Source organism: Colius striatus, chromosome 3 (assembly GCF_028858725.1).
Source record: "Colius striatus isolate bColStr4 chromosome 3, bColStr4.1.hap1, whole genome shotgun sequence".
Classification (NCBI taxonomy): domain Eukaryota; kingdom Metazoa; phylum Chordata; class Aves; order Coliiformes; family Coliidae; genus Colius; species Colius striatus.
The window spans coordinates 43,231,882-43,255,079 of record NC_084761.1 but is presented as its reverse complement, the minus strand read 5'-3'; the positions used below and the strand labels follow the sequence as shown (position 1 = coordinate 43,255,079).

The 23,198-nt window shown below is 41.5% G+C and overlaps 2 protein-coding genes across 2 annotated transcripts; both read left to right on the top strand.

Moving 5' to 3' along the window:
* The first annotated feature begins 8,838 nt into the window (after window positions 1-8,838).
* RPL34 (ribosomal protein L34) lies at window positions 8,839-12,486 on the top strand. Its single transcript, XM_061993455.1, has 5 exons — window positions 8,839-8,913; window positions 9,721-9,794; window positions 9,893-9,992; window positions 10,749-10,852; window positions 12,359-12,486. Exons 2-5 carry the CDS (start codon window positions 9,730-9,732, stop codon window positions 12,441-12,443), a joined length of 354 nt encoding a protein of 117 aa, XP_061849439.1. The 5' UTR covers window positions 8,839-8,913; window positions 9,721-9,729; the 3' UTR covers window positions 12,444-12,486.
* Window positions 12,487-13,390: 904 nt separating this feature from the next.
* On the top strand, window positions 13,391-17,572 carry OSTC (oligosaccharyltransferase complex non-catalytic subunit). Its single transcript, XM_061993453.1, has 5 exons — window positions 13,391-13,477; window positions 13,640-13,905; window positions 14,158-14,251; window positions 15,395-15,592; window positions 16,921-17,572. The coding sequence occupies exons 2-5, from the start codon at window positions 13,767-13,769 to the stop codon at window positions 16,937-16,939; spliced, it is 450 nt and encodes a 149-aa protein (XP_061849437.1). The 5' UTR covers window positions 13,391-13,477; window positions 13,640-13,766; the 3' UTR covers window positions 16,940-17,572.
* The last annotated feature ends 5,626 nt before the right edge of the window (window positions 17,573-23,198 follow it).

Here is a 23,198-nt window from a genome sequence, read left to right as displayed (position 1 = left end):
TCTCCTCAAAGCACTTAAAATCTAGAGGCTTTAGAAGGGAGAGAATCATTAGTCACTGTCCTCCTTTGCTTCTCAGTGAGCCAGAAGTTTAAGCGTGGGGTGTTACACAAATATGGATGTTGTGTTGCTACAGAGCCCTGTTTTAGGATCAGCCTGTCAGACTTTTTGCTGCCCATAGGAAGGAGAGTGCAGAACGATCTAAAAATCTGCTTGAGAATGAGATGCAGACAACACTTTTCTTTAGAAGTTCAGAGGAGGCTCCTTCTTGCACTTGCCAGCTCTGTACAGACAGGTACTAAAATTCACATCTGAGTATGTCAGAAATACTGCACTCAGCTGTTTCAATTCATGTCACAAGCATACCTGCTAAGGGAAGAATCAGCCAATTAGTCTGGGATGTTCAGAAGAGCTCACTTCCCATTTAGTTCTTCCAATTCTTGAACCTGTAAGAAGCCTGGCTTGCAGAGTGGCAGCTGAGTCCTTGGAAAACTGACTGTAAGCCCCTCTGGAAATTTGGCCTTGAATCTTCAAACATGCAACTCAGAAATCTTCCTAAGGAGTATCCAGTCAGATTTCAAGCATAAGCTAAGTTCATCATAGCTTCATGAAAAAAATAACATCTGAGTTTTTTTCAGCAAAGTATATGTGCGGCAAAGTATAGTGTTGCAGAAATATTGTGCGGGTAGCTTTCTGTACAATAACCTGTTGCTCTGCCAGCACAACTACCTAACATCAATCCAGGCACTTTTTGGAGAACAGCATCACATTTTGTGTTGCTATCAAGCAGTGTGATATGCTCTGCATTTTAATGGACTCCATCACCTTCTTCTCAAATCACTTCCTTTTTCTTCCAAATTCTGTTCAACCACAGCAATCTTGTGTTATATGGCATTATTTCTTTCTTCGTAAATACAGATAAAACTTCATAAATACAGATGTATATGGGTACCTCTAGGCCTCTTTTTCTTTCTTTTTTTTTTTTTTTTTTTTTTTACACCAGTAAAAGTATCTCTGGACAGATATCTCTGGACATATTTTAACACATCACTAATTTTCAACATACAGTTTAGGTTGTATCTAGCCAGGAACATCCAAAGCTTGATGTGCACATATATTCTCTCTCTGTTCCTCTCCATTCTGCATTTAAAGTCTGCAGTAACACGCTGGATCTTCAGAGAGTTTGGTTCAAATCTAACTTACATTGTAACTGAAATTGGGTTGCAGATCATTCTAATTATTAAAAGTATTTTCTTAATCTTACATGCATGTTATATGCATGTTATAGCATTGTCAGTACCATTTACAGTATGCTACAGTTCCAGCTTTTAAAATATATTTACAGCAGGGCACTACTTTGATAGCACCTGTAGTGAAAACCAGTATGATAGGAGTATAAGCTGCATACAACAGAGTGTGACAGTATAAAGGTCAGTAAACTAGGTCCAGTGAATGAGCAGTAGATCATGGTTCGAAGGTGAATAATTCTACAGGATTGTTACCTTCTGGTCTTCTTGATGAAAGAAAGCATTTATGGAGAAGTAGGGTAGAGAGGCAAGCTGAGAAGGCAGGTGACAGCTCCTGTCATAGATTTAACACTGAGATATGGATACACTTAACTGAAGGGGGAAGGGGAGATGTTTTCTTCTGTCTTCATATGATGAAAATAAAAAATGATTAGGATAGATTTTTGTCATCCTCTGGGCATTAAAAGCTTAAATGCAAAATGCATGACTTATTATATCTAGCCAATTCTTAGGGGTAAATAGGCAGTATGGGGAATTAGTTGTTGTTAATTGGACTTCTGAGCTGAATTCCCAGGGTGCCGCACTGCAAGCATATCCCTTTTGTTTTAATATTGAAATAGGGAGAAGCCAGCCCCGTGATGGATTCATTCAGTATAGAACGGCAGAGTATGCTAAATCATCTTCATCCGAATACTTAGTTGCATTTTGCAAATATTTTACTGTTAATTTCCACATGTACTATAAAAGGTATTTGGTTTTCCATTGGACATTTAAAAGCTGTAAGGCATATCTTCAAGAATCATACATTGCCTAATAATATATGCCGTGAGCAGCCACCATAATATCTGAAGATACAGTTTGATATTTCTTAAGCTATCAACTAAATATATACAACATTTTGGATGAAATTTGGGAAGCTTGATTCTGACAACAGTGAAAGGATCTCTTCAGAATTGCATAGCAGTGAGTGTAGTTTCAGTGATACAATTCTATTACAAACAAAAAGTGCAATATTGAAAATGGTATTTTGTGTTGTTTTATGAACATGATGCACACATCTCTTCTTTAGAAAGTTTTAATGACAATTACAAACTAAAACCAAAAGTCTCTCACAGATTTAAGAGAAACAGAAAACTTAAGTTTTGCTTCAGGCTTTTGTTATGGGAGCCAGCCTAGAATTCACATGTTGAAAAAAGTGACAAAGTAGCAATCTCTGGAGCAGAGGCTACAGGTCACACATCTCCTTTAACATCCTGTTGTAGCTGATCCTCCTTGTATAGCTAATTGCCACTGGTCTAATCCAAAAGGTAACAGAAAAAAAACCCAAAAACAGGCTGGCCTTGATTGTTACCATTAGCCAAACATCACAAAAAAATGTTCCTAGTGCTCCTGAAGTGCTCAGAGAAATAACCTAGGAGCAAAATCTTCTCGTGCCTCTTTGTGTATCTTTAAATAATGAACACAAATATATTTTTTTTAAGGTACACGGATGCATGATTTACCTTTCATTATTCTTTACCTCTCCCCTCATCCTGGTATGGTTAATATTTGCTATAGTAGGTAGCCTTTCTTATTTTAAAGAACAAAGCAACAGCAAAATGTCTGAAACACTAGATCCCCTTAAACTCTCACTCCATAGTTTGGTCATAGATAATACAAAGCAGTATTTTTTTTAATTGGACTCAAAATAGAGTCTATCCTATATTTTTCTCATCTGTTCATGGGATCCATGTCAATTTATGGTGGAGGTTTTTGAGTCATATCTTGTGACAAGCAGCTCTGTGGAAAGAACTAGCTACACCTACTATTTGGTGTTTACTACTCTCCCAAAACTTCTGCAAATAAAGAAATGCACACTAATTCTCTTCTCAGAATTCCTGTCATTTTACTAAATAGTAACATTAATTACTCTGATTTTAAAACTAAGAAGGCTGGACTTAGACCAATTAGGACTAACATTTAGTTAACTAGATTGCCAAGGTGTTTGAGAGGTCACACTGAATCATCCGAAGACACATTTATGGATATTCAAAATCACAGTAACCACCATCAGTACCCACAAGGCTGATAACACTGCCCTTGATTAAGTGGTTTACCCAAGTCTGACACAGAAAGCCATATCAGTGAGGGTGCTTTGCGCCTTTGATCCTGGATGCGGGATGCTGGGAGGCACATCCTCTTGCAGCAGGAGAAATGCTGCTATACCCCTCATCTCAGGAAGCTGCTCTTGGAGGAAGGAACAGTGAGGTGAATGATCCAGAGCAACTCCGAAGATACTTCCAGTGCAAGTCTTTTTGAAGATGTAGGCTGCCTTCAACATTATACACATTGCTGGGTAAAGATTGCCTCTGATGCCTGGATGGCCAGAAGGCTTAGCTTGCAATTGACACCAAGCGTGAAATACAGTTTTATCAGTCTTGAAGAGCTGTGCAGAGCCCCTTTATTTTCTCATTGCTCCCCACCGTAGATGGATGGTGAACTGACGTAATGCCACTGCAGCAGGAGGCCCAGCACCCCCTGTTGTGGGCCAGGCACTCCTACATCCAGTCTCAGGGATTGGATGAGAAGCAGCCGTGAGCTGCCACCATACCAACAGAGAAGATGTTGTGGGCCAGGCACCCCTGTTGTATCTCGAGGACTGGATGAGAAGCAGCCATGAGCTGCCGATATGCAGACCTCACATCTCAGCTGCCCGCAGGCTCTGTACCCTGATCCATCTATAACTCTTCCCATAGGGGGAGGGGAAATGTGCACAGAGCCTATTTAATGAGGCTTTGTGTAGGAAGGACAAACTCTGTCCCAAGTGAGATGAAGAATTGCATGTCTCCTCCAGATGGTGAATTTTTAATTATTTTTTTTCAAGGCAGGAGAAAGTAAGCAGGTGTGAGTATGGGGCCTACCTGTATTGGTTTTAATCAGCAACTTTAAGCAAACTCAGTGTTCTCATCAGAAAAGAGGAAAAATAAACAGCTGAGCACTGTGATTCATTTACACTTCAAATATACTTTGAGTTGGTTATTCCTCAATTAATCAAATAGCTGGTGTATCCCTAAAGTAGTATAAAGTGACACGCTGTGTGAAATCAATTTTCCCTTCCAAAATCATTAAATTCAGTAGCCTGTGACTACATCCCTGCTAATTCTAGTACCAGTCCTTTCATCCTCCATTAACTTTGGCACGCCTAACAGGCTGTCAAAAATAATTTCCCAGAACGTAAATAATTCAGAAATTAAAAATTAATAAATAATAACAGAGAGCTACTGGGAGATAGACTGGGTCAATTAGTCAGCTCTGCATTCTGTTTCTTCGCAGCAGGGGGGCAGCCACATTCGTTACTAGAATCTTTCCTCCGATTCCTAGGTCTGATTTACGGCTCTTCATTACTCGATCCAGTCAGACACAATTACCTCCATCACTATCTCAGTTCCTAACTTCAAAGAAACACACATTTTCTTGTCTGCTTTTTTTCTCCTTGCAGCAGCCTCAGCTTGACGTCCTGGAATTTCTTCCACGCAGACTAATTAATAAGACTTTGACTTATCATATTCACTTCTCTTCTTTGATGTCCTACCTTAGTCAATCATCCTATTTAATTAGAATTTCAATGATAACTTTACTTATCTCATGGCTAGATGTAAATTAAAATAACGGGATTTTAATTCTCTTTCTTATGGGGTTATGACATTTTTGACAGAAAAAGTTTCAACCCAAATACGATGTTATGTACTTCCTATGCTAGGAGTGCATTCCACTAAATTGTTTTTCTCTTTGCTACAAAATAATTTTGCTTGTTTAACAAGCTCCACTGAAATGGAAATGAACTACAGTTTCTCATAACGTTATTTTGCACAGGTCCATGTTGCGGAAGGTTATGTTGATATAAATCAGATTGTGACACATGCCACAGTTAACAAGGAAAGGGAATGGGATTTTAAAGAAAAAAAAACCCAAAATACCTCTGGAGAGACAATAGGCCATAGGACCTCCTCTCTTTTCTGTCCTTTCTAGCAGTTGCTAGTACTTTTACAAGTTTTTCTCACTTCCTTTCTTCATCTATAGAACTTACCCTGCTGGTTGCATCCTAGCAGCATCTGAGGGCAAATTCTGATTTGAATGAGATACCAGTAAAACACGTATCCATCTGCTGTTCATAGAAATGTTATGGAAGCAATATATTCCTCAGCTATCACATTTTTTCCCCTCTCTAGTACCCAGTATATGCTTGCACACAGGCTTGCTTTCCTTCCCATGCTTCTTAGAATTTGCCAGTCCAGGTTGGCAAGTGAATACAAGTGAAAACACCCTCTCATTTTTAAGCTGAAGCTTGTAGTGCAGGAGAGCCCTGGAAGGATATGTGAAGTGGTGAAGCAACAGAGTCCTAGTGGGGCCTGGTAGATCCCTGGAAGCGGGACAGGAGGGTGAGGAAAGTGAAGATGGATACTTTCTGAGGATCCACCTGGGCTTGCTCAGCCTAACTCATTCAGTCACTATTGCTTTTACTCTAGTGGAACTTCCCATTGTGACCAAATGAATGGTTGTGCACACAGATATAGACTTTAAAAAAAGAGAAGTAATGAGCCCTATGTGGAGAAGAAAGCAAAGATGGTCAACACACCATGAACTGCTCTTAAACTGTGAATAAAGCATTCTTCTGGTGCAGTAAATAGAATACAGCGACAATTTGCTGCCTGATATGAAATGCACAACATTACTAATATGCCATCAAAGATTATTATCTTACTAATAATTTCTGGTCAAAAAAGACACTTCCAGTCTTATACTGCCAATATGCAAAAACACCAACCTCCAGCCTTCTTAAGGAAAAAAGCTCATATCCTCAGGGCCTACATTACCACTGACATCCTAGAAGGAAAAAAAGGGGTTTTATAGGATGTCACTTATTTTTCCAAGTCGATGAGTTGTGTATTTGCTGATCTATCCCCTTTGCTGTATTCAAAGAAAGAAGAAGGTTCAGAAAGAGTTAATCAGACATGTCAGACATAGAAAATAAAAAAAACTGCTCCTAAAAGATATAGTTTTGTCTTGTGAAGAGATAGGAGTAGTAGTGAATGTGAGATAATCACTTGCCCGGCATTACTCTGTAGAAGATGGGTCTAGTGAGCATCTGTTTCAAATCTTATCCTCACGTTAGAGAGCATTAAACCAGTTGTCATAAAGCTAATATTTCTAGACTCTCTTGCGAGTCATTTGCTTGATAGCCCTGTTCCTCTTACAACATAAACTGAAACTGTTTGAAAAACTAGGCCAGCACATCAGCAGAAGTGAACCACTGGAATTGACTTGACAGTTCCTAAAATTTACACCAGTTGAGTTTAGAGCCCAAGTAGGGTGTTAAAAAAAATATCGATACTGTTCTTCAATAATAAGGCAGTTACCTGTTGCACTGACAAGGTCTAAACTAAACTAGTCCATCATAATTTAATAGTGTTGTTCTTTAACAATTGGATTCTGTTACACTTTTATATTTAGCCATGATTATTTAATCTAATTTAATTGGCTTTCTTATTCCCCTCAGGGTTCTGGGCTTAGAAAGTTCGTCTTAAATACTCTAATTGCTCTGAAATTTACTTGTCATCTGAAATATGCTCCTATTTTAAATATACCCTAAAAACTAGTTCATACATATTTTCTCTTCTTTCGAATTGGAAAAATTCTGGTGTCCATAATTTGCACTTAAAAAGAGTCAATAATTAACCAAAATAATAATTATAGATCGAAAACAGGGAGGATCCAGTACAATGAACTGTGAATTACAAATCCATAAATAAGGCCAGGAGCACATCAAAGCTTTCTGAGTACCCACTACTCTCCAAAAGCAAAGCTGAAGCCACTAACGATGGCAGCAGCATCCTCTATATTTAATGTGCAGGCCCCCAGTTATCATTGTAGAATGTTGTTCAGGCCAGCAGAGCAAAAGAGCATTTTGGGGCTTAGAAGCAGTGGTCCCAGTCCTGTGCTCCTTGCAAAAATAGCAATTTCTCATTGATGCTATACTGTGCCCATACAAGTCAGCATCAACTGCAGCAGTGGCCATAGCACAGCATCAACTGCAGCAGCGCTGCAAGAAGGGGAGGATGGGCTTTGAGGATGGACTTTGTGTAGCAGAGCAGAACCACCACATTCAGCAGAGGCTGGGGAGCAGACAGGATGGAAACACATGCTTTAAAAATGCTTGGTCTTTGATGCATCAGTGCCACATGAGAAGGTGAGGGCAGGATCCATTAGAGAGGTCACAAATGGATAGTGGCAGCCTTTCTATGACCAGCCAGCAGCTGATTCCAGAGCACAGAGGCCAACTCTGCATATCAACTTGCTTCTCAGCTTGTTGGGGACCCACATGTGTGGGAGGGGAGTTGAAACAAACATTAGCTTTTGTGTGGGTTTTGTTGTGATTTTTTTTTTTTAATAACTGCAGATTTGGCAGATCTGGCACCACTGGAACACTCTTTCCAGCCGCTGACAAACTATCTTATGCTACTTTAGCTCTTGCTGTTTCCCTTGTTTTCCTTTCTCAATGATCTGCCAGAAGCTAGTAAATATGAAAGTCAGAAAACACAACCTAGCTTGGAAAGCTGATAAGATACTAACTACTGGACATGGGGAGGCTATATTAAGGAAAAGATCACCTGGACATTTCTTGTTTCCCCTTTGCTTTTCCTAGGTAGCTATGGCTTGGAAATGGGATTTTGGGTCAGGTGGACCTTTGACTCAATCAGCACAGAAAGTTTTGAGACTTCATATTCCTGACAGAGTGCCTGCCCTTGAGCACCTGTGACAGCAAGCACATGCCTTGGTAAATAGGCAAAAAGATTTTCTGTCCATAACTCCCAGTGCAGCTGCCAACACAGCAAGGAGGTGTTAGGGAAATATATTATGTTGCTCTCCACAGAGCCCAGTTTTGGGGTCAATCTGTCAGATTAGTGCAGCACCTGAGAAGGTCTCAAGAGTGTCAGGTGGCACCAAGCAGGGATAGCACTTTAGTGCTTCACTCTGGTGAACAGTTTGAGCATGGCAGGAAGAAGGAAAGTGCAACACCCTCCATGCTGAGGCTGGCAGGAAATGAGGCACATGCTTCAAGAAGGACCTGCCTTTTCCCCCGTAAGTCTTGCGTAAGAGCACAGAGTTTTGAGATTTGTTATCTGCTGGCTTGGTTTGGAAAACCATGTATAGATCAGCAGACCAAGAAACAACTTATGCATATGCAACTACATTAAGTAACATAATGAAGAACAAAATATTCTTTCTAAGGAAGGAAGATAATGTTTCAGAAACAAAACATTTTTTTCAGCAAAACATAAAGAAAAACAAGTAGTGGTGGTGACGGGGGAAAGAGCGTGTGCAGGGGATTCCTGGGAAAAGTGCAGCATCTCCAATAGAGGCGCTGACCGCGTCCCTCTTGGCCACATCCCCTCCGGTTCTATCCCAGGTCCTGCCGCTGCGCGGCGCCACGCCCCGCCCCGCCCCGCCTCAGCATGGCGCCGTCCAGCAGCTCCGCTGCCGTACGACATGGCGGAGCCCGTGCCTCTGCTGTGAGTGGGAGATGAGCTACAGCGCGCAGGCGCCGCTACTTCTTCCGGGTTCAAGAGCGCTACTATTTCAATGTTGACCCGCGCGTTTCCGCTTCCTCTTCCGGGTCCAGCGGCGCCAGGTATGGCGGCGGGTAGCCGAGGGCTGTGGGTGCTTATCCATCCCCATCCGCGGCCTGGGAAGCGGTTAGGGTGGCCAGGGCCCCGGGAGGCTGCCGTGAGGCATCTGCGGTGCTGCTGCAGCGCTGGGGCCGGCGGCGGGGGCAGAGCTGCTCCGAGGAGAGGCCGGGCCTCCCTAGGCCTCGACGGCGGGGCTCCTGAGAGCGGCCTGCCCCGGCCCCGTGCCTGAACCGCGCCAGGCTAGCCGGGCTGGAGAGGCTGTGAGGGTCACCGGCGCTTCGTTGGGGCGGTACTGCCTGGAGCTCCTCCAGCAGGAGAAGCAGAGCGTATTTCGCTGCCTTCGTCCCATGGTGATGGGCCCGGAACGCTGCGGCCCAGGCCTACAGTGTGACTAATACAGTTTGTTGTTCGCCGAGGTGGGAAAAGGTAGCGTTTGCTTGGGATCAGGTTTCGGCTTTTCCAGCAAAACTTCATTAGAAAAAGGACAGCTGCTAAAGCTTTAAACGATTTTGTAGGGGAGCGTGACATCAGACAGGCAAGACCAGGATGTCCGGTTGTGTTCAACTTAGTTCAGATGAGTCTTCATTGCAAACCACATTCTGCCCGCTGTCACATGGGTTTTTTTGTGTTTTTAATGTGATTGTGTGTGCTGTCATTGATGGAGAAATGTGTTAATTTGTTAATGCAGAATTGACAGTTGCCAATTCAGATCTGGCCCTACCTTCGGTGCAGGTGATGCTGTGATCTGTGAACTTTCACATGCACAGAGCTCTTAAACTACTGCTGCTTTTGATTTCTTCCTCGTTTAGGTGTAAAAGATGGTTCAGCGCCTGACCTACCGCCGTAGGTTGTCCTACAACACAGCTTCCAACAAGACCAGGCTGTAAGTAAGACATGGTTTTGAAGAACACTTATATTTAGGGAAAGACAAGTTTATGTTTTGTTTGCTTCATTAATTGAATGTTTTTATGCCGTGCATAGGTCCCGAACACCTGGGAACAGGATTGTTTACCTTTACACCAAGAAAGTAGGGAAAGCACCAAAATCAGCATGTGGTATCTGCCCAGGAAGACTTCGTGGTGTAAGTAGGAGCCTTACTAGCATCACTTTTTTTCTTCAACTCATGAGCAGTGTATTTTCAGTAAAAAGAGCCTTTTCAAGTGATGTAATATGCTTGTTTATTGTTGAATTCTTGTGGGGACAATTTTTTCTTTACAACATTAGAGGAATATTTTAACATTTAACTGGTAAAATAAGCTTTGGAAGCTTAAGGAGTAAGTGCTTGTTTAATGCTTGTGGGTCTCATTGCTGTTACATCTAAACCCTCGTGTTTTATAAGATGCAACTGGCTGGAAGTTTTTAGAGCTAGACCGAGGTAATTCTGTAGTAGGTTTAAAAGTCTAAATTGGACCTGTTAGGTAGGTTTGGGGGGGAAAAAAAAAAAAAAAGATATAAGCCAAACTTGACTTTGGGATTGTAATAAAAAGGAATGAGTGACTGTTTTTAACATGATATTTTTCTCCAGAATATTTAGTGTAATGCCATTGCTCTTTACAGTGATGGGAACGCTCAAGTGATGTCTAACTTTGAGCAGTTCCTGGCCCTTGGGAAAATAATCTTTCATGTAAACAATTTTTTAATGAATCTATTGGTGAATAGCTGGTGGTAGAACAAAAAAGATCAGCTTAGGAGGGCACATACACCACGCTGGGACTTCACGTTTTTTCATCTTGAGTAGTCAAATGCACATGTGGCTGTTTTTTGAAACTCTCAAAGTGAATTTTCTTGATAGAGCAATTACCCAAACTCACTGCCTTCTCATTTTTGCTTTCTGTAGGTCCGTGCTGTGCGTCCTAAAGTTCTTATGAGGCTGTCAAAAACAAAGAAGCACGTTAGCAGAGCCTATGGTGGTTCCATGTGTGCTAAGTGTGTCCGTGACAGGTAAGCTTACAGAAAGCTGGCTTGGTTGTGAGGTTTCTTTGTAAGAGATTTTTATACATCTCCCAGTGTTTTTATAATATAGCCTTAAACTTTAAAGGCTCTTGTCTGACGTTGATGGGGTGAAATGGGGAGGATAGGCATGGGGCGCATTAGCAGTGATGGATGCAACTCAGTGCCTTCGATTTGAGGTAGGTCTTGCCACATAGAACTCCTATGTAGAGAGTTAACATTCTGTATGATTTCATACTGTGCTGTTGCTTGGGTGCTAAACAGGTCACTCTGGATTTTTGTATTGAGCCCCTATGGTAAAGGTTTTTCTCTTCTGTTGTACTATTCTTTTGTCTTATGCAAAAATACTAGCGTAAGGTCAGTTGAGCTTTTGTTTATGGTGTTTTGGGATTCAAATGTACTAATTGTTGGATATTAAACATCTTTTACATGGTTAAGCTTTAAGGTGGGCATTGCTGAGTTCAGTTTTATGGTGTAACAACTGCATCCTGTACTTCCCTGGCAAGTCTGAGGAAGAACATGTAATGCAAAAAATGACATCCATGTGAATGGTAATTAGAGGAAATCTCCAGAGTCAGCAGTTTTTTCATCTGTGGTGCTAATCTTGCCAGCATTTTTTTGTTTGTTTGTTTGTGTGAGTTCTAAGTTGAATCACATTTGGTGCCACTGAAGAGGGTTGTTAACAGCTGCAGATCTGTATCATCGCTTTTCTTTCTTCAAAAACACTTGAGAAAACACTTGAGTGTTTTCTCAAACAATGTGTGAGCTTGGCAGGTTGTTTTTAATATGTGAGTGTGCCTTATTCTGCCTAAACCAAAAAGCAGTAATCTCCCCTGTAATTGGCAGGTTTTCTCCTGCACCTCTATGTATGGAGAGAGTGTGTAAGGTGTAGTTGTGCTTTTAACCCCAAACAATCCAATAGGGTGTTGACATGTGAGTACTGTCGCATAGGTATCTCTGCACAGTGGCCCTACTTGTCTTCCAGAGGTAATCGTATACAGACATGACTTGACCTGCCAGGGTTTTCCCTCTTGATGTGTAAAGGTGCTTTAATCCTGAGAGGGGAACTGTTCTCGTTTTAGTACTTGGACTCTTGTCATAAAGTTTTCTATAGTTCAAAGGAAGTGAGCTGACCACAAGTAGTCACATCAATTCTGACTTTAAAAAACAGCTAAATTGGTTTGCCAGTGAGGAGTTTTGCTTTTTGTCTTTGAACTTGGTGAAGGTGGTAATTTTTCTAGTGTTCAGCCATGCCTACAAGCCACTCACCCTAAACTTGCAGGCACATTAAGCCTTCCCCAAACTGCTACATCTGTGCAGCACCACTGTTCTGTCTTTTGATGCTGACAAGAACACTGACTGTTTCCCTTTTGATGCAGTAGTGGAATTACATGTTCGGTGAATGTTGAAGACAGCAAAACTAATTGTAACTTTGGCGTATTTTGTGTCATCACTTAAGTGGATGTGTGTCCTAAAATTGTTGGGTTTCCTTTCCAGAATCAAACGAGCTTTCCTTATTGAGGAGCAGAAGATCGTTGTGAAAGTGTTGAAGGCACAAGCACAGAGCCAGAAGTCAAAGTGAATCCCCTTGTACGTTCAGCCCAATAAATGAAAGCTCCACTTTTCTCGTGTCCTGTCATTCCACACGCTAGTGAAAGCTGGTAGGAGCTGCTTCTCACAGCTTGTGCATTGAATTGAGCTTTAGTGCAACAACAAACTCCTTCAGTCAGAGTGCTGTAGTCAGTACTGCTTGCAGGCCGGGAAGTCAAGCAGGTGGAAGGAGATAGGGTTAAACAGGACTCCTAGATCTATGTCACGGTCCTGTGGAAGGATTGTAGTAACTTTGAGTAACTCGGCTTTTTATCATGATGACAGCTGTGTATGAAGTTACCATAGGACTTGTCTGAGAAGGAAGTAAGGAATCTGAAAAAGCAAAGCAAAGAAGGGCTGGAAGAGATTGTTCGATGAAGAAGAGTAGAGGTAGTATAGGCCTAAAGCAGCTGTTTTATTCAGCCTACTCATGAAGCAAGAACTAGATGAACTTCCATGCAGCGGGGAGTTTTTCTCCTGTGTATGTTTCCTGGGTGCTTCTCCCCGAGGGGAGCCTAAGATGAGCTGGGGACAGCAGGAGGTGATGGCTGGCCTGTGCCCGTGAGGCACACTTGAAGAGTGCGTAAGACTGCATACACACGGCTATTCTGCTTGCTCCCGCAGCTCATGTCTCGAGATCCATTTCCCCCACCCCGGGGGGCTTGGGGTCTCCTTCAGCTGCTGGATGGGATGGACACCACATCCACTGGTGCAGGCAGGGGCCGTGTCGGCCCTGCTGCCTTGTGAGCACAAGACCCGGCGGGAGACCTGCTCTGCATCTGCCGATCTCCCCAGCCGGCTGCGGTGCAACTGCCGGCGGCCGCGGGGCCGAGGGTGCGGCTGGCGCCGCGCAGGCGCTGTACCGCGAGTTGTGTATCCCTCCGCGCAGCGGCCCGTCGGCGGGCCGGACCCTCCGCAGCGTGGCCACGTGGCTGCAGCCTCGGGGGCGGGGCGCTCCGCCCTGGCCCCGCCCCGGAGCCTCGCGGTACCCGGCACCGACACGTCAGGGCTGCGGGGTCCTGACAGGTAAGTAAAATGACTGGGTCGTCCGGCAGCGGGTGGCCTCTGCTTGAAGTTTTTGCGAAAAAAAAAGGTCTCTTCTTTGTCTGCCATTCTTATCTTGGCGTAACTTTTGATTACTTCGTTTAGCTTGGCTTTTAAACAAAATCATTAATTTACCCCTGTCAGGACGCGGCGGGCAGTTTCCGTTTCCGCCTTCGTGTCCGGTGTCGAAGGGCGGTCGCGTCGCGGCGAGTCGGGCTGGAGCGACGGTGTCGCGGCTCTCCGTTGGGCCAGGCCGGGCCGCGCCGCCGCCATGGAGACGCTGTACCGCCTGCCCTTCGCCGTGCTTGAGTGCCCCAACATCAAGCTGAAGCGGCCGAGCTGGGTGCACATGCCCTCGGCCATGACGGTTTACGCGCTGGTGGTGGTGTCATACTTCCTCATCACCGGAGGTGAGGCCGGGGCCGGTGGGTTCGGCAGCGGGAGCAGGAGACCTCGCTTACTGAGGAGCTCTTCCTCTGCGAGGCGGGCCGCTGGTCCCTGCCCTGGGTAGCAGAGCCACCGCTGCTGCTGACCCTTTGTCAGTTTCCATGTAGGTCGTAAAACACCGACCTCGGCCAGCACCGAGCCTTCCTACAGTGTTAGGACAGCTCTCGCACATTGCTGCTGTAAGCTTACAGTGCTGCTCGTTTTTCTCCGCACAGGGATTATCTATGATGTGATCGTGGAACCTCCCAGCGTGGGGTCAATGACAGACGAACACGGGCATCAGAGGCCGGTGGCCTTCTTGGCATACAGGTAGGAGTAGCTTTTTGCTCCTGTTACCGAAAATAAGCTAAAGACTGCTTAGTAACAAATTGGTTTGAAGACCAGTTTAAGTGTACTTTTCTGGTTTTTATGTGCTGAGAAAGAGAACATTTTTTGTTAAACACAAAATAATTTTGGCAAATTTGTGAGGTGTGACAGGTTTTGACATGAACTGGATGTGGTCTGTGTGTCAGGCTGGCTTGTGTTGTTGCAATGTAAGTGGATCAGACTACTACAGGGAGTTGATAGCGTTGTAGTACAAGTCAGCAAAACAACATGAAAGAAAATTAAATTGTGTGTTTTCAGGATATGAGACATTAATGATAATGTTAATTTCTTTAATTAGTAGCCAGAGTTTCATCCATATTGTTTTTATGATGTTCCTAGTATTGTAGATTACAAGGACAGGAAAAAGGTTCAGTGACTGTAAGAAGCAGGAAAATTGTGATTCAGGTGCAATGTTCATTCTGCAACTCAGCTTCCCTACTCTCCATCTAAGTGTTGTAAGACAGAAGTCCTGGCATGTGGACTAACAGAGCCAGGGCACTGTGAGGCTGAAGCCCCACAATTGATGTGTGCAGACTCAGCAAGCCCATACCCAAATGTACTGCAGGCAAGAACTGGTTTTGCCCTGTGCTGAAAGCAGTAGATCAGTTTCACAAACAGACATAATGCTTGTGAGATCTGCACTGGGATGAGGATTCAGGCGCTGCTGCTGAAACAGTGGGATGGGGTGGAAATAAGACTTGACCCAGGGCTCATGATGCCATGCTTCATGTCATCTGTGTTGCAATCAGTTGCTACTTTGGATGAGATATTTCTGAAGACTAATGAGCTGCATGGTAGCCTTTAGTTGGCCACTATTGGCATAGTAGCCAATGGTATATGCTGTCAACTGGTCCACTTGCAGACTATGAGTCCTGGAGATAAATTGCACGTTAATACTTTGACATAATTGAATAATATCAGTTTCATGTCCCCTTTTGGTTAGATAGTTAGCAATCGAAGTTAATCATCCTGTGTATTTGTACAGCCAAAGCAGGTTGAGTAGACTGGGTTTGAAATATAAATGGTTTGTTTAAAACTGATCTCTTTCTGATTCTTCTTCCTTCCCCCCTTTTTTTTCTTCTCTAGGGTAAATGGGCAGTATATTATGGAAGGTCTTGCATCTAGCTTCCTCTTCACAATGGGTGGCCTAGGATTCATTATTCTCGATCGGTCCAATGCACCCAACATCCCCAAGCTGAATAGGTTTCTTTTGCTCTTTATTGGATTTGTCAGTGTGCTTTTGAGCTTCTTCATGGCCAGAGTTTTTATGAGGATGAAGTTACCGTAAGTGATTTAATACTTTTTTTCAGCTTTTTTTCTTTTCCATGGTTCATGTGTACCTGTGTTAGATTTAAGAGTAAGAGAAAATACAATGAGGTATGCTAAAGGTCTGTGACTTATCTGGAAGTTGCTTTTTTCAAGTCTTTTTTTGGAACAACTTGCCTTGAATGAGGTGGGATGTTTTGCGGGCCCGCTGCTCTAATATTGTACTATGGTTAAGAAAAGGACACAGTTTCTGGTGTGTCAGAAGAGATGATTAGTGAGTCTGACTTAAAATGAGCTTTAAGGTAGACTGAGCATGTACTGGTCAGATAAAAATAATTACAAGGTAGGACTTTAAGGAAAAAGAACTTGAAAGGCAAATGAGTTCTTCACAGTGACTGTAGGTGAGAGATTGTAACTAGAAGAACTGATGGCAGCAGTAACAAGTGCTCAGAAACATCTAAAGCAGTCCTTAGGTCACCAATGTCTCCCGGCTTTTTTTGTGTTGCTGGGAAACTGAACGTAACATGAAAGGATACAGTGTTACGTGATGGTTTAATACATTTGTATTCACAGAACAAAATGTAGGAAAGAGCTGGAAATATCAGGTTATGCAAAATGCAAACTCTTCAATTTTTCTCCCTCTCTTTATTTCTCTGTCCGTCAATTTAGAATAGCAGAAACCTGATGTCTAGGGGCACGGGTAGTTAATATCTGGTGTTGACTTAACAATGACAGTCAATTCTTCCTTTCTTACTTTTTTTTTTTTTGTTAACCTCTGCAGTGGAGTTCAAAATTTTGTTTCATAACATAGAAGTGATGGGCTCCTTGATATCAGGTAGCTGGATGGAGACCTACCCAATATTCTCTTGCTTCACACTGATACTACATATTTTCTTGTTTCATTGAGTAAATATGTGTCTTAACAGTTTTCTTTCTTAAACTCATTAAAGGACCAGAGCTTCAGAGACATGAAAGAGAAAGAAACTATAACTGTGAGTGCCAGAAAATGTCAGGTTATACTAAAATATTTTTATACTGGTAGTTTGTGTGAAGGGTGCAGAAGAACTTTTCATGGGGTGTAACCTGGCTTAAAAAATTCCAAACAATTACCAAAGCTGGACTGAGAACAGGGTAATCAATTTTTAGTGTTCAGTGAAGTAAACCAACGGAGGACATAGTGTATAATTAAGCTGGCCAGTTTGTACTGGGTTTATTGTTTTAAATAGCCTTAGTCAGCAGAGTTTTTGGCAGCAAAGCCTTTGTGTTAGACCACATGTCTCTTGGTTTTTGAGGAGCACTGCCTGTGTTTGCTAATGTTTTTTCTAATTTATGGTTTTTTTCTGTAGGGGCTACTTGATGGGTTAGTACCTCTTGTGATGTATGAAAGCCCGATCTGAATTTACTCCTCTTCATCAAAGGTTTAAGAAGCAGCAGCAAGAAACAAATTCCATAGTCACCATCAACAGGAAAGAGCCTTGGCCATGAGAAACAACTAGGGAAAGAGAACTTTCTCTGCAAACAAACTCTCACCGCCAGTGTCTGATTTTTAGTTTTGAAGCAGTGTTTTGTCAGTTCTGTTTTAGAGATTTTGAAAAAAGCAAGTTACCTCATTGGGTTTTTCTTTTGTATCCCAAAGCTGTATAAAACAGAGAACCTGTCTTTAGCACTACCTGGAGTGAGTATTAGCCATTGACTTGATAGTTCTTTGTTGCAGGTCTGTCTCTTCTTCCCTGTGTGGGACAATTACACGTGTGAATCGGAGAAAAAACACCTGAAATATGCTTTTCCAAGCTGTAATTAAAAAATTAGTAACTTTGGATGCTTTACATTCAAAATACCATGTGTCTAATATGATTTCAAAGGCATCTTTTGCCTTGATATTCATGTCTCTGTGTGAGCAAATCCAGACATGCACTGGGAAAGGCAAACTGTATGAATGTGTATTTCTCTTTGAATAAGTGTATGAAAGGAGCCAAATAAAACTTATTTTCTACAAAATTACTTGAATTCTATGCAGTTTCTGTAACTTTTTCTTGTGTGCATGGCCTGTTCTGCATCCAAGCTTGAGGTGCTGTACCATACCACAACCACATTGTTTCAACTTTATTTTTAACTGCTGGATAATGGGGTTTTTTTCTTAGCATCAGGGACAAGAAACCTTGTATTTTTCATGAACTTGTACTGTATCCAAATGACATACTGTTGTCAGTAGCCAAGAAAACTTACTTGTGAAACGACTGCTTTCTTGTGTGAGAGACAAGGCTCCAACTTACTTTGTCTTCATTTTAAAAGATTGAATGTTACTATCATGTTTCATTGAAATAATATATTGAATTCTGGGGGAAGGGAAGATCCCTCTAGATCTCCATAAATGTCTTTTCTTCCAAGTCATACATGTTTGAAGCACTGTTTTAATCTGTATAATAATTGCCAGTGACAGATGCTGTTTATTCTCATAATTGTGAGGTGAATATCACTGCTCAAATTTCTAAGGTAGCTGTTAAATCAGCTGCTCTCAGGAGATGTGGTGTCCACTCTCATTCTTACATACAATGTAACTTCTGCATTTACTCATCTAACATGTTTGTCATTTTTACTTTTAAGCTTGACTTAAGCTGTTTTGTCAGGCTCTGCCAAGTTTCCAGTCTTTTCAAAGCGGTCGTCTTTTTGGTCACTTTGGTTTTGGTGAGACCAAAACCAAAAGTGTGCTTACCTTCAAGGGGGAATATTGATATAATGTAAGTGAATAGCTGCATCTACAAGTCAGCTTTTTAATACATCCGAGAGGGAAGTTAAACCAGAAAGTCTCAGTATAATCAAGTCACTGGCTCAGTACTTATCCCACTGCAGTTGAGTTTCAGCCTCCAAGTTTGTGGCTATTTCTAAATGAGTGTGTTCTTAAACAATGGGTTTAATGGCATAGTTGAATGCATTTGATTATAATTGTGTGCTGGGTGATGTAGCTTGGAGCAAATAAAGCGGACTTTTTTTGCAAAGTAGAAGATGATTTGGGGAGACTGAAGCCAAGATGATGACTGGAACAAAGTTGAATTATGCCTTTTGTTTCTTTGGTCACAGGCTAAAAACTAGATCTGGTATGATCCTCTGCCAAAGCATAAGGCACAAAGAGAACCAGCAAAACAAATGCAGAGCAGAAGACAGACTACCCAGAGTTTAGTTCTAGGAAGGAAGATGTCAGAATGCACAACTGGAGATTGGTTTGTTTTGAATTGATGGCTTGTGGGTTAACCAAGGAAAAATTTCTACGGAGCGCTATCAAATAAACTCACGGAGGAGATACTGCTGTGTTACAGGAATCTCATTTTCAGTTAGAGAATGGCTGATATTTTCTGTAAACATCTGCTGTTCTTTATATGTAACACCAGGTGGCCTCTGCTGTAGGGATTTGGGACAGTAATAGGAATATTTCAGTGACTGAAAGAAAAATTCCTGTAACTAGTGACAATACCTGTCTGTGGTGCTCAGATCTTCTAGGGTGAACTGAACTAGGTTGTGAGATGGAAAATAAAACAGAAACACCATGCTAAAGGTAAAGCAGACCTGATAGGAATACATCTTTCCATGACTGAAAACAGAGTTTTGCCTACTTCCAAATGCAACAAAAAGAGTCAGGATGGAGTGTAGAGGTCTTGACTTTCTGACTGTCTTCCTGGAGAAAAAAGTGGAACTATGGCTACTCCATAGGCTTCAGTATAGTTGGTGAGTGCTGATGCTTAGTCAATTATAGTTACAGATATATAACCTGTGTAGTTTTTGAAAGTTAGTTTATACGTATATGAACCCTTAACAATCCAAGTGAACTTACACTTAGATAAGATGAAAAATACCGCTAGATAAAAAAAGACCAGGCATTCTAGTTTCTGATCCCGACCCCCCACCCTGCCTCGATACTTTTTCCAGACTTCTACAAATTATGGAACCATAATTTCGAATCAGCTTTAAGATCATTGAGTCCAACTGTTAACCTAACATTGCCACATCCACGACTAAACCATGTTCCTAAGCACCGAATCTACACATCTTTTAAATACCTCCAAGGATAGTGACTACCATTTCTCTGGGCAGCTCATTCCAATGCTTTATAACCCCCTCAGTGAAAAAGTTCTTCTTAATGTCCAATCTAAACCTCCTCTGGTGCAACTTGAAGCTGTTTCTTCTTGTCCTGTCTCTTGAGATGAGAGACCAACTCACACCTCACTACAACTTCCCTACAGATAATTATAGAGAGCGATGAGGTCTCACAGCCTCCCTGTAGTCCTCCTGAGTTGCCTGCTCCTTCTTCCAAAGGTAATAAACTCTTTTCCTGAGTTCCAGCCAAAGCTCTCAGTTCAGCCACACCGGTCTTCTCATGCACTAGCTTGTCCATGGGGATGGCCTTATCTGGCACATTGAATATTTGTTCCTTGAAGAATGTCCAGCCTTCCTGGACTCCTTTGTCCTTCAGGACTGCCTCTCAAGAGACTGTCAACTAGGTTCCTGAACAGACCAAAGTCTGCCCTCTGGAAGTCCAAGATAGCAGAGTTCTGCTGTCTCCTCTCCCTCAAGACACATTTAGAAGATCTGTGTCAATGAAATAACTTGTAGTGGGAGGAGGACATTTCAGGCATTTTGGGGAGATACTGATAAATACTCTTTTTTCTTGTAAAAAAACCCTGGCATGCCATTTTTTATAAGTCCAAATACCAACTTTTTAAAGATGTGTAACAAAAACCTATACTTTTTACAGGGAAGTATTTACTGGTATGAAGTAGTTCAAACTGACAACTTTCTTAGACTGATACAGAATATTTTAAAGCACCACCATTAGACTTTCTTACAAATTCACAGCATTCTAATTCTATATGTATTATTCTTAATGTAATTTTGCTTATGAGGCTGAAGCTGCTTCTGTTAACTACTTGCGAGACTGGATACTTGGTCTCAGAATACTGCCTGGTATGGTTGCTAGAATCTACAGATTTCCAGTTCTAGTAGTGTATTTTATATGCCTAAGTATATACTCTTAATATATGAATTAGGAAGTGCTAGATATGAGACTTCTTAAGAGTTACAGTCTTGGAAACTGAGACAAACCTAAGTTTCTTCTGCTATTCTCAACACAGGAAGCCAACGTAGAAGCCAACGTTGTGAAGACAGCAATTCTCATTTATTTTCCCGACACGCATGGAAATGCTGTATACAATGGAAACTGTTTTCCTATATCATAGCAACGTCTGTAACAATGTGATTGATATTTCACATTTGTGAAAGTGATGATTGTATTTTTCATTTGTTATTACATTTTCCCTCACAAAAACGATTGCAGCAGTAGCTCCGGCCCGTTTTTAGAATTTCTAATTATCTCTTCTCAACTTTGCAGTTACTTGAGAATATTTTCCTTGCAGAACATGAGTAAAGAGAGTGGAAAGCATTACCAGAAAGGAATTGGGACAATTGTAAGAATCTCAGAAGGAGAACATTTTGTAACTCCCTGCAGTTGCATTTAACTGTGTCAGCTGTCCTGATGATTGGAGAAATCTGGATTTTCGTAACAGCAACAAATACAGCTAATGCATCAAACTCTTCTTAAAGGGTAATGTTTCATGGGAAGCAGCTACTAGGAATATGAGAGTTTCTAGGTGACTTGGGGTTTTTTTTTTGTAAAAACTAACTATGCTGGTGTCCTTTTTGTTTGACATGGAAACCTGTGAGCTAAGAACTATACTGAGACCATAAGCTTGTTTTAGAGTGACGGCTGTAGCACTATAACAGGAGTCAAGTATGTCTGACTTGCACCTCATTTTAATTGGTGATAGAGATGCAAGGCACTGCATTCTGATATTTAGTATCTTAAATCTACAAGGCAATTTGCTGATGGCAACTACTTAATGATATTAGTTTAGATATGTTCTTCAGGTATAAGATGGAATTTGACTTCGTCACATAACTATGCCATATGGGTTCTATAAATGTCTTACGATGTTGTACCTGCAGGCTGTGAGAAATGGTATTTAGCTGTGAGTGCATCAGATCAAAGCGGTATCATCCTCTGCCTTATGCATGTGACTGACTTTTCTAATTTCCTTCTTTTCTTTTGTATCAGTTTTCACTAGAAAAACTAGAACTAGAAAGACTAGAAAAACTAGAAAGTTTAATGTTGAGGTGGGGACTAGTATCCCTTTGTTGTCAATGGTAGTTGTACTCTCTTAGCTGGAAACAGGAAAGGAAAAATTTCAAAAGGACCCAGGCTGATTGTGTTATTCTAGAGGAAACTGTGAAAGTTACACTTCTTGTGTGTAACTTAGTAGACAGGCTGAAATAATTTCAGAACTTTTAGCTGTTCTTGACAGCTTGGCAGGTAATGTGTACACCATATTGAACCTTCTAGCGTCTCACCTGTCTCACCTGTTTTTAAATGTGGATAGGGAGTGTGAAGAATGGGGAGTAATAAAAAAAATAATCTTAACTTCAGTCTGAGGAAAAAGTTTCAGAGGGTGGGAGAAGCATTTTAAGTGCCTGGAAGAAAATGGCAAAAAGATAAGTAGCCAACTTGACTTTTTAAAGAATAAGTCATATGAAGAAGCCATACATGAGAGTTATGGGCCCTGTGGATAGAAGAAAAGCAGATGTATAGACTGTAGCTTTTGATCCTGTCTTTCATGTTATGGAAACTTGGCTTATCCAAAACAACTGTAAGCTGGATGCTGAAGTACTTTGAAAAACATTTTCAGAGAGTCTTTACTGATTAGTTGAAGACATTTTATCAAAGTGGAAAGAACGTTTTATTTTTGAAGTTTGTCCTATGGCTAGTTTTGTTAACACCCAGTGAACTGGATTGAGCAGAGAATACTTACTAATTCACTAGAGATCATAAAACTCTGAGACTGCTAGAAGGGCAGAATTAGGATGCATAGTGATCTTAACAAATAAAAAAGAGTATCCTAAAAAAAGTAGTTTGGTTTATTCTTTTTAAGAACAAGTGTAAAATACCTGACCTAACTGATGAAATGTGGGATTCCTCAGAGTAAGTCCTTAGGTTTTGCTTTGCCACAAGTTGAAGAGGAGTGTGCCTTTTGTGCAGCAAACACTGCACAAATACAATGTCACACTGAGATGCTTGCAAAACTTAATTACAAAGTATGTGAGGCATAAGAGTAAGTGTGAAAAGGAAAGGAGTAATTTTGTTTCTGTGACAGTAGTAGACAGAAATTAATAAGCAGCAAGGAAGAATTGAGGTAATACTAGAAGAATATTTTTGAGGGTAAAATATTTGACTACTGGACTAGATGGTCTATGGCAGTGATAGAATTTCTGCTGTGTGCAGCTGTAAGAGCAGGCTAGGCAAATGCCTGTTAAAATCTGCAGACACATCTGGCTTTGTTTTGGGATGAATGATTGGTTTCTTCGCTGTCTTCCAGCAACTATGCATCTTTATTATTCCATGAATGAGAAGAAAACTTTGGACTTTCCAAAGACAATTGCTCTCTGTCTTTAAAAACAGTTATGGAAAGGGCTTTGTAAATAGCAAAATCTGTCCTTTAAAAATATCCCCATAGTGCAGTTGTAGGACAGAATCCTGTTGGCTGTTCAGTCTGAAAAAATTGAGTAGTTGTTAAACTAGCTC

What these genes read in the sequence shown, in the direction of transcription:
- RPL34 (XM_061993455.1), top strand. Translation starts at nt 9,730, where the DNA reads ATGGTTCAGCGCCTGACCTACCGCCGTAGGTTGTCCTACAACACAGCT. An exon ending in GCCCAGGAAGACTTCGTGGT is followed by an intron (nt 9,993 to 10,748) that starts GTAAGTAGGAGC and finishes TGCTTTCTGTAG; the next exon opens with GTCCGTGCTGTGCGTCCTAA. An exon ending in GCTAAGTGTGTCCGTGACAG is followed by an intron (nt 10,853 to 12,358) that starts GTAAGCTTACAG and finishes TTTCCTTTCCAG; the next exon opens with AATCAAACGAGCTTTCCTTA.
- OSTC (XM_061993453.1), top strand. Translation starts at nt 13,767, where the DNA reads ATGGAGACGCTGTACCGCCTGCCCTTCGCCGTGCTTGAGTGCCCCAAC. An exon ending in ATACTTCCTCATCACCGGAG is followed by an intron (nt 13,906 to 14,157) that starts GTGAGGCCGGGG and finishes TTCTCCGCACAG; the next exon opens with GGATTATCTATGATGTGATC. An exon ending in GTGGCCTTCTTGGCATACAG is followed by an intron (nt 14,252 to 15,394) that starts GTAGGAGTAGCT and finishes TTTCTTCTCTAG; the next exon opens with GGTAAATGGGCAGTATATTA.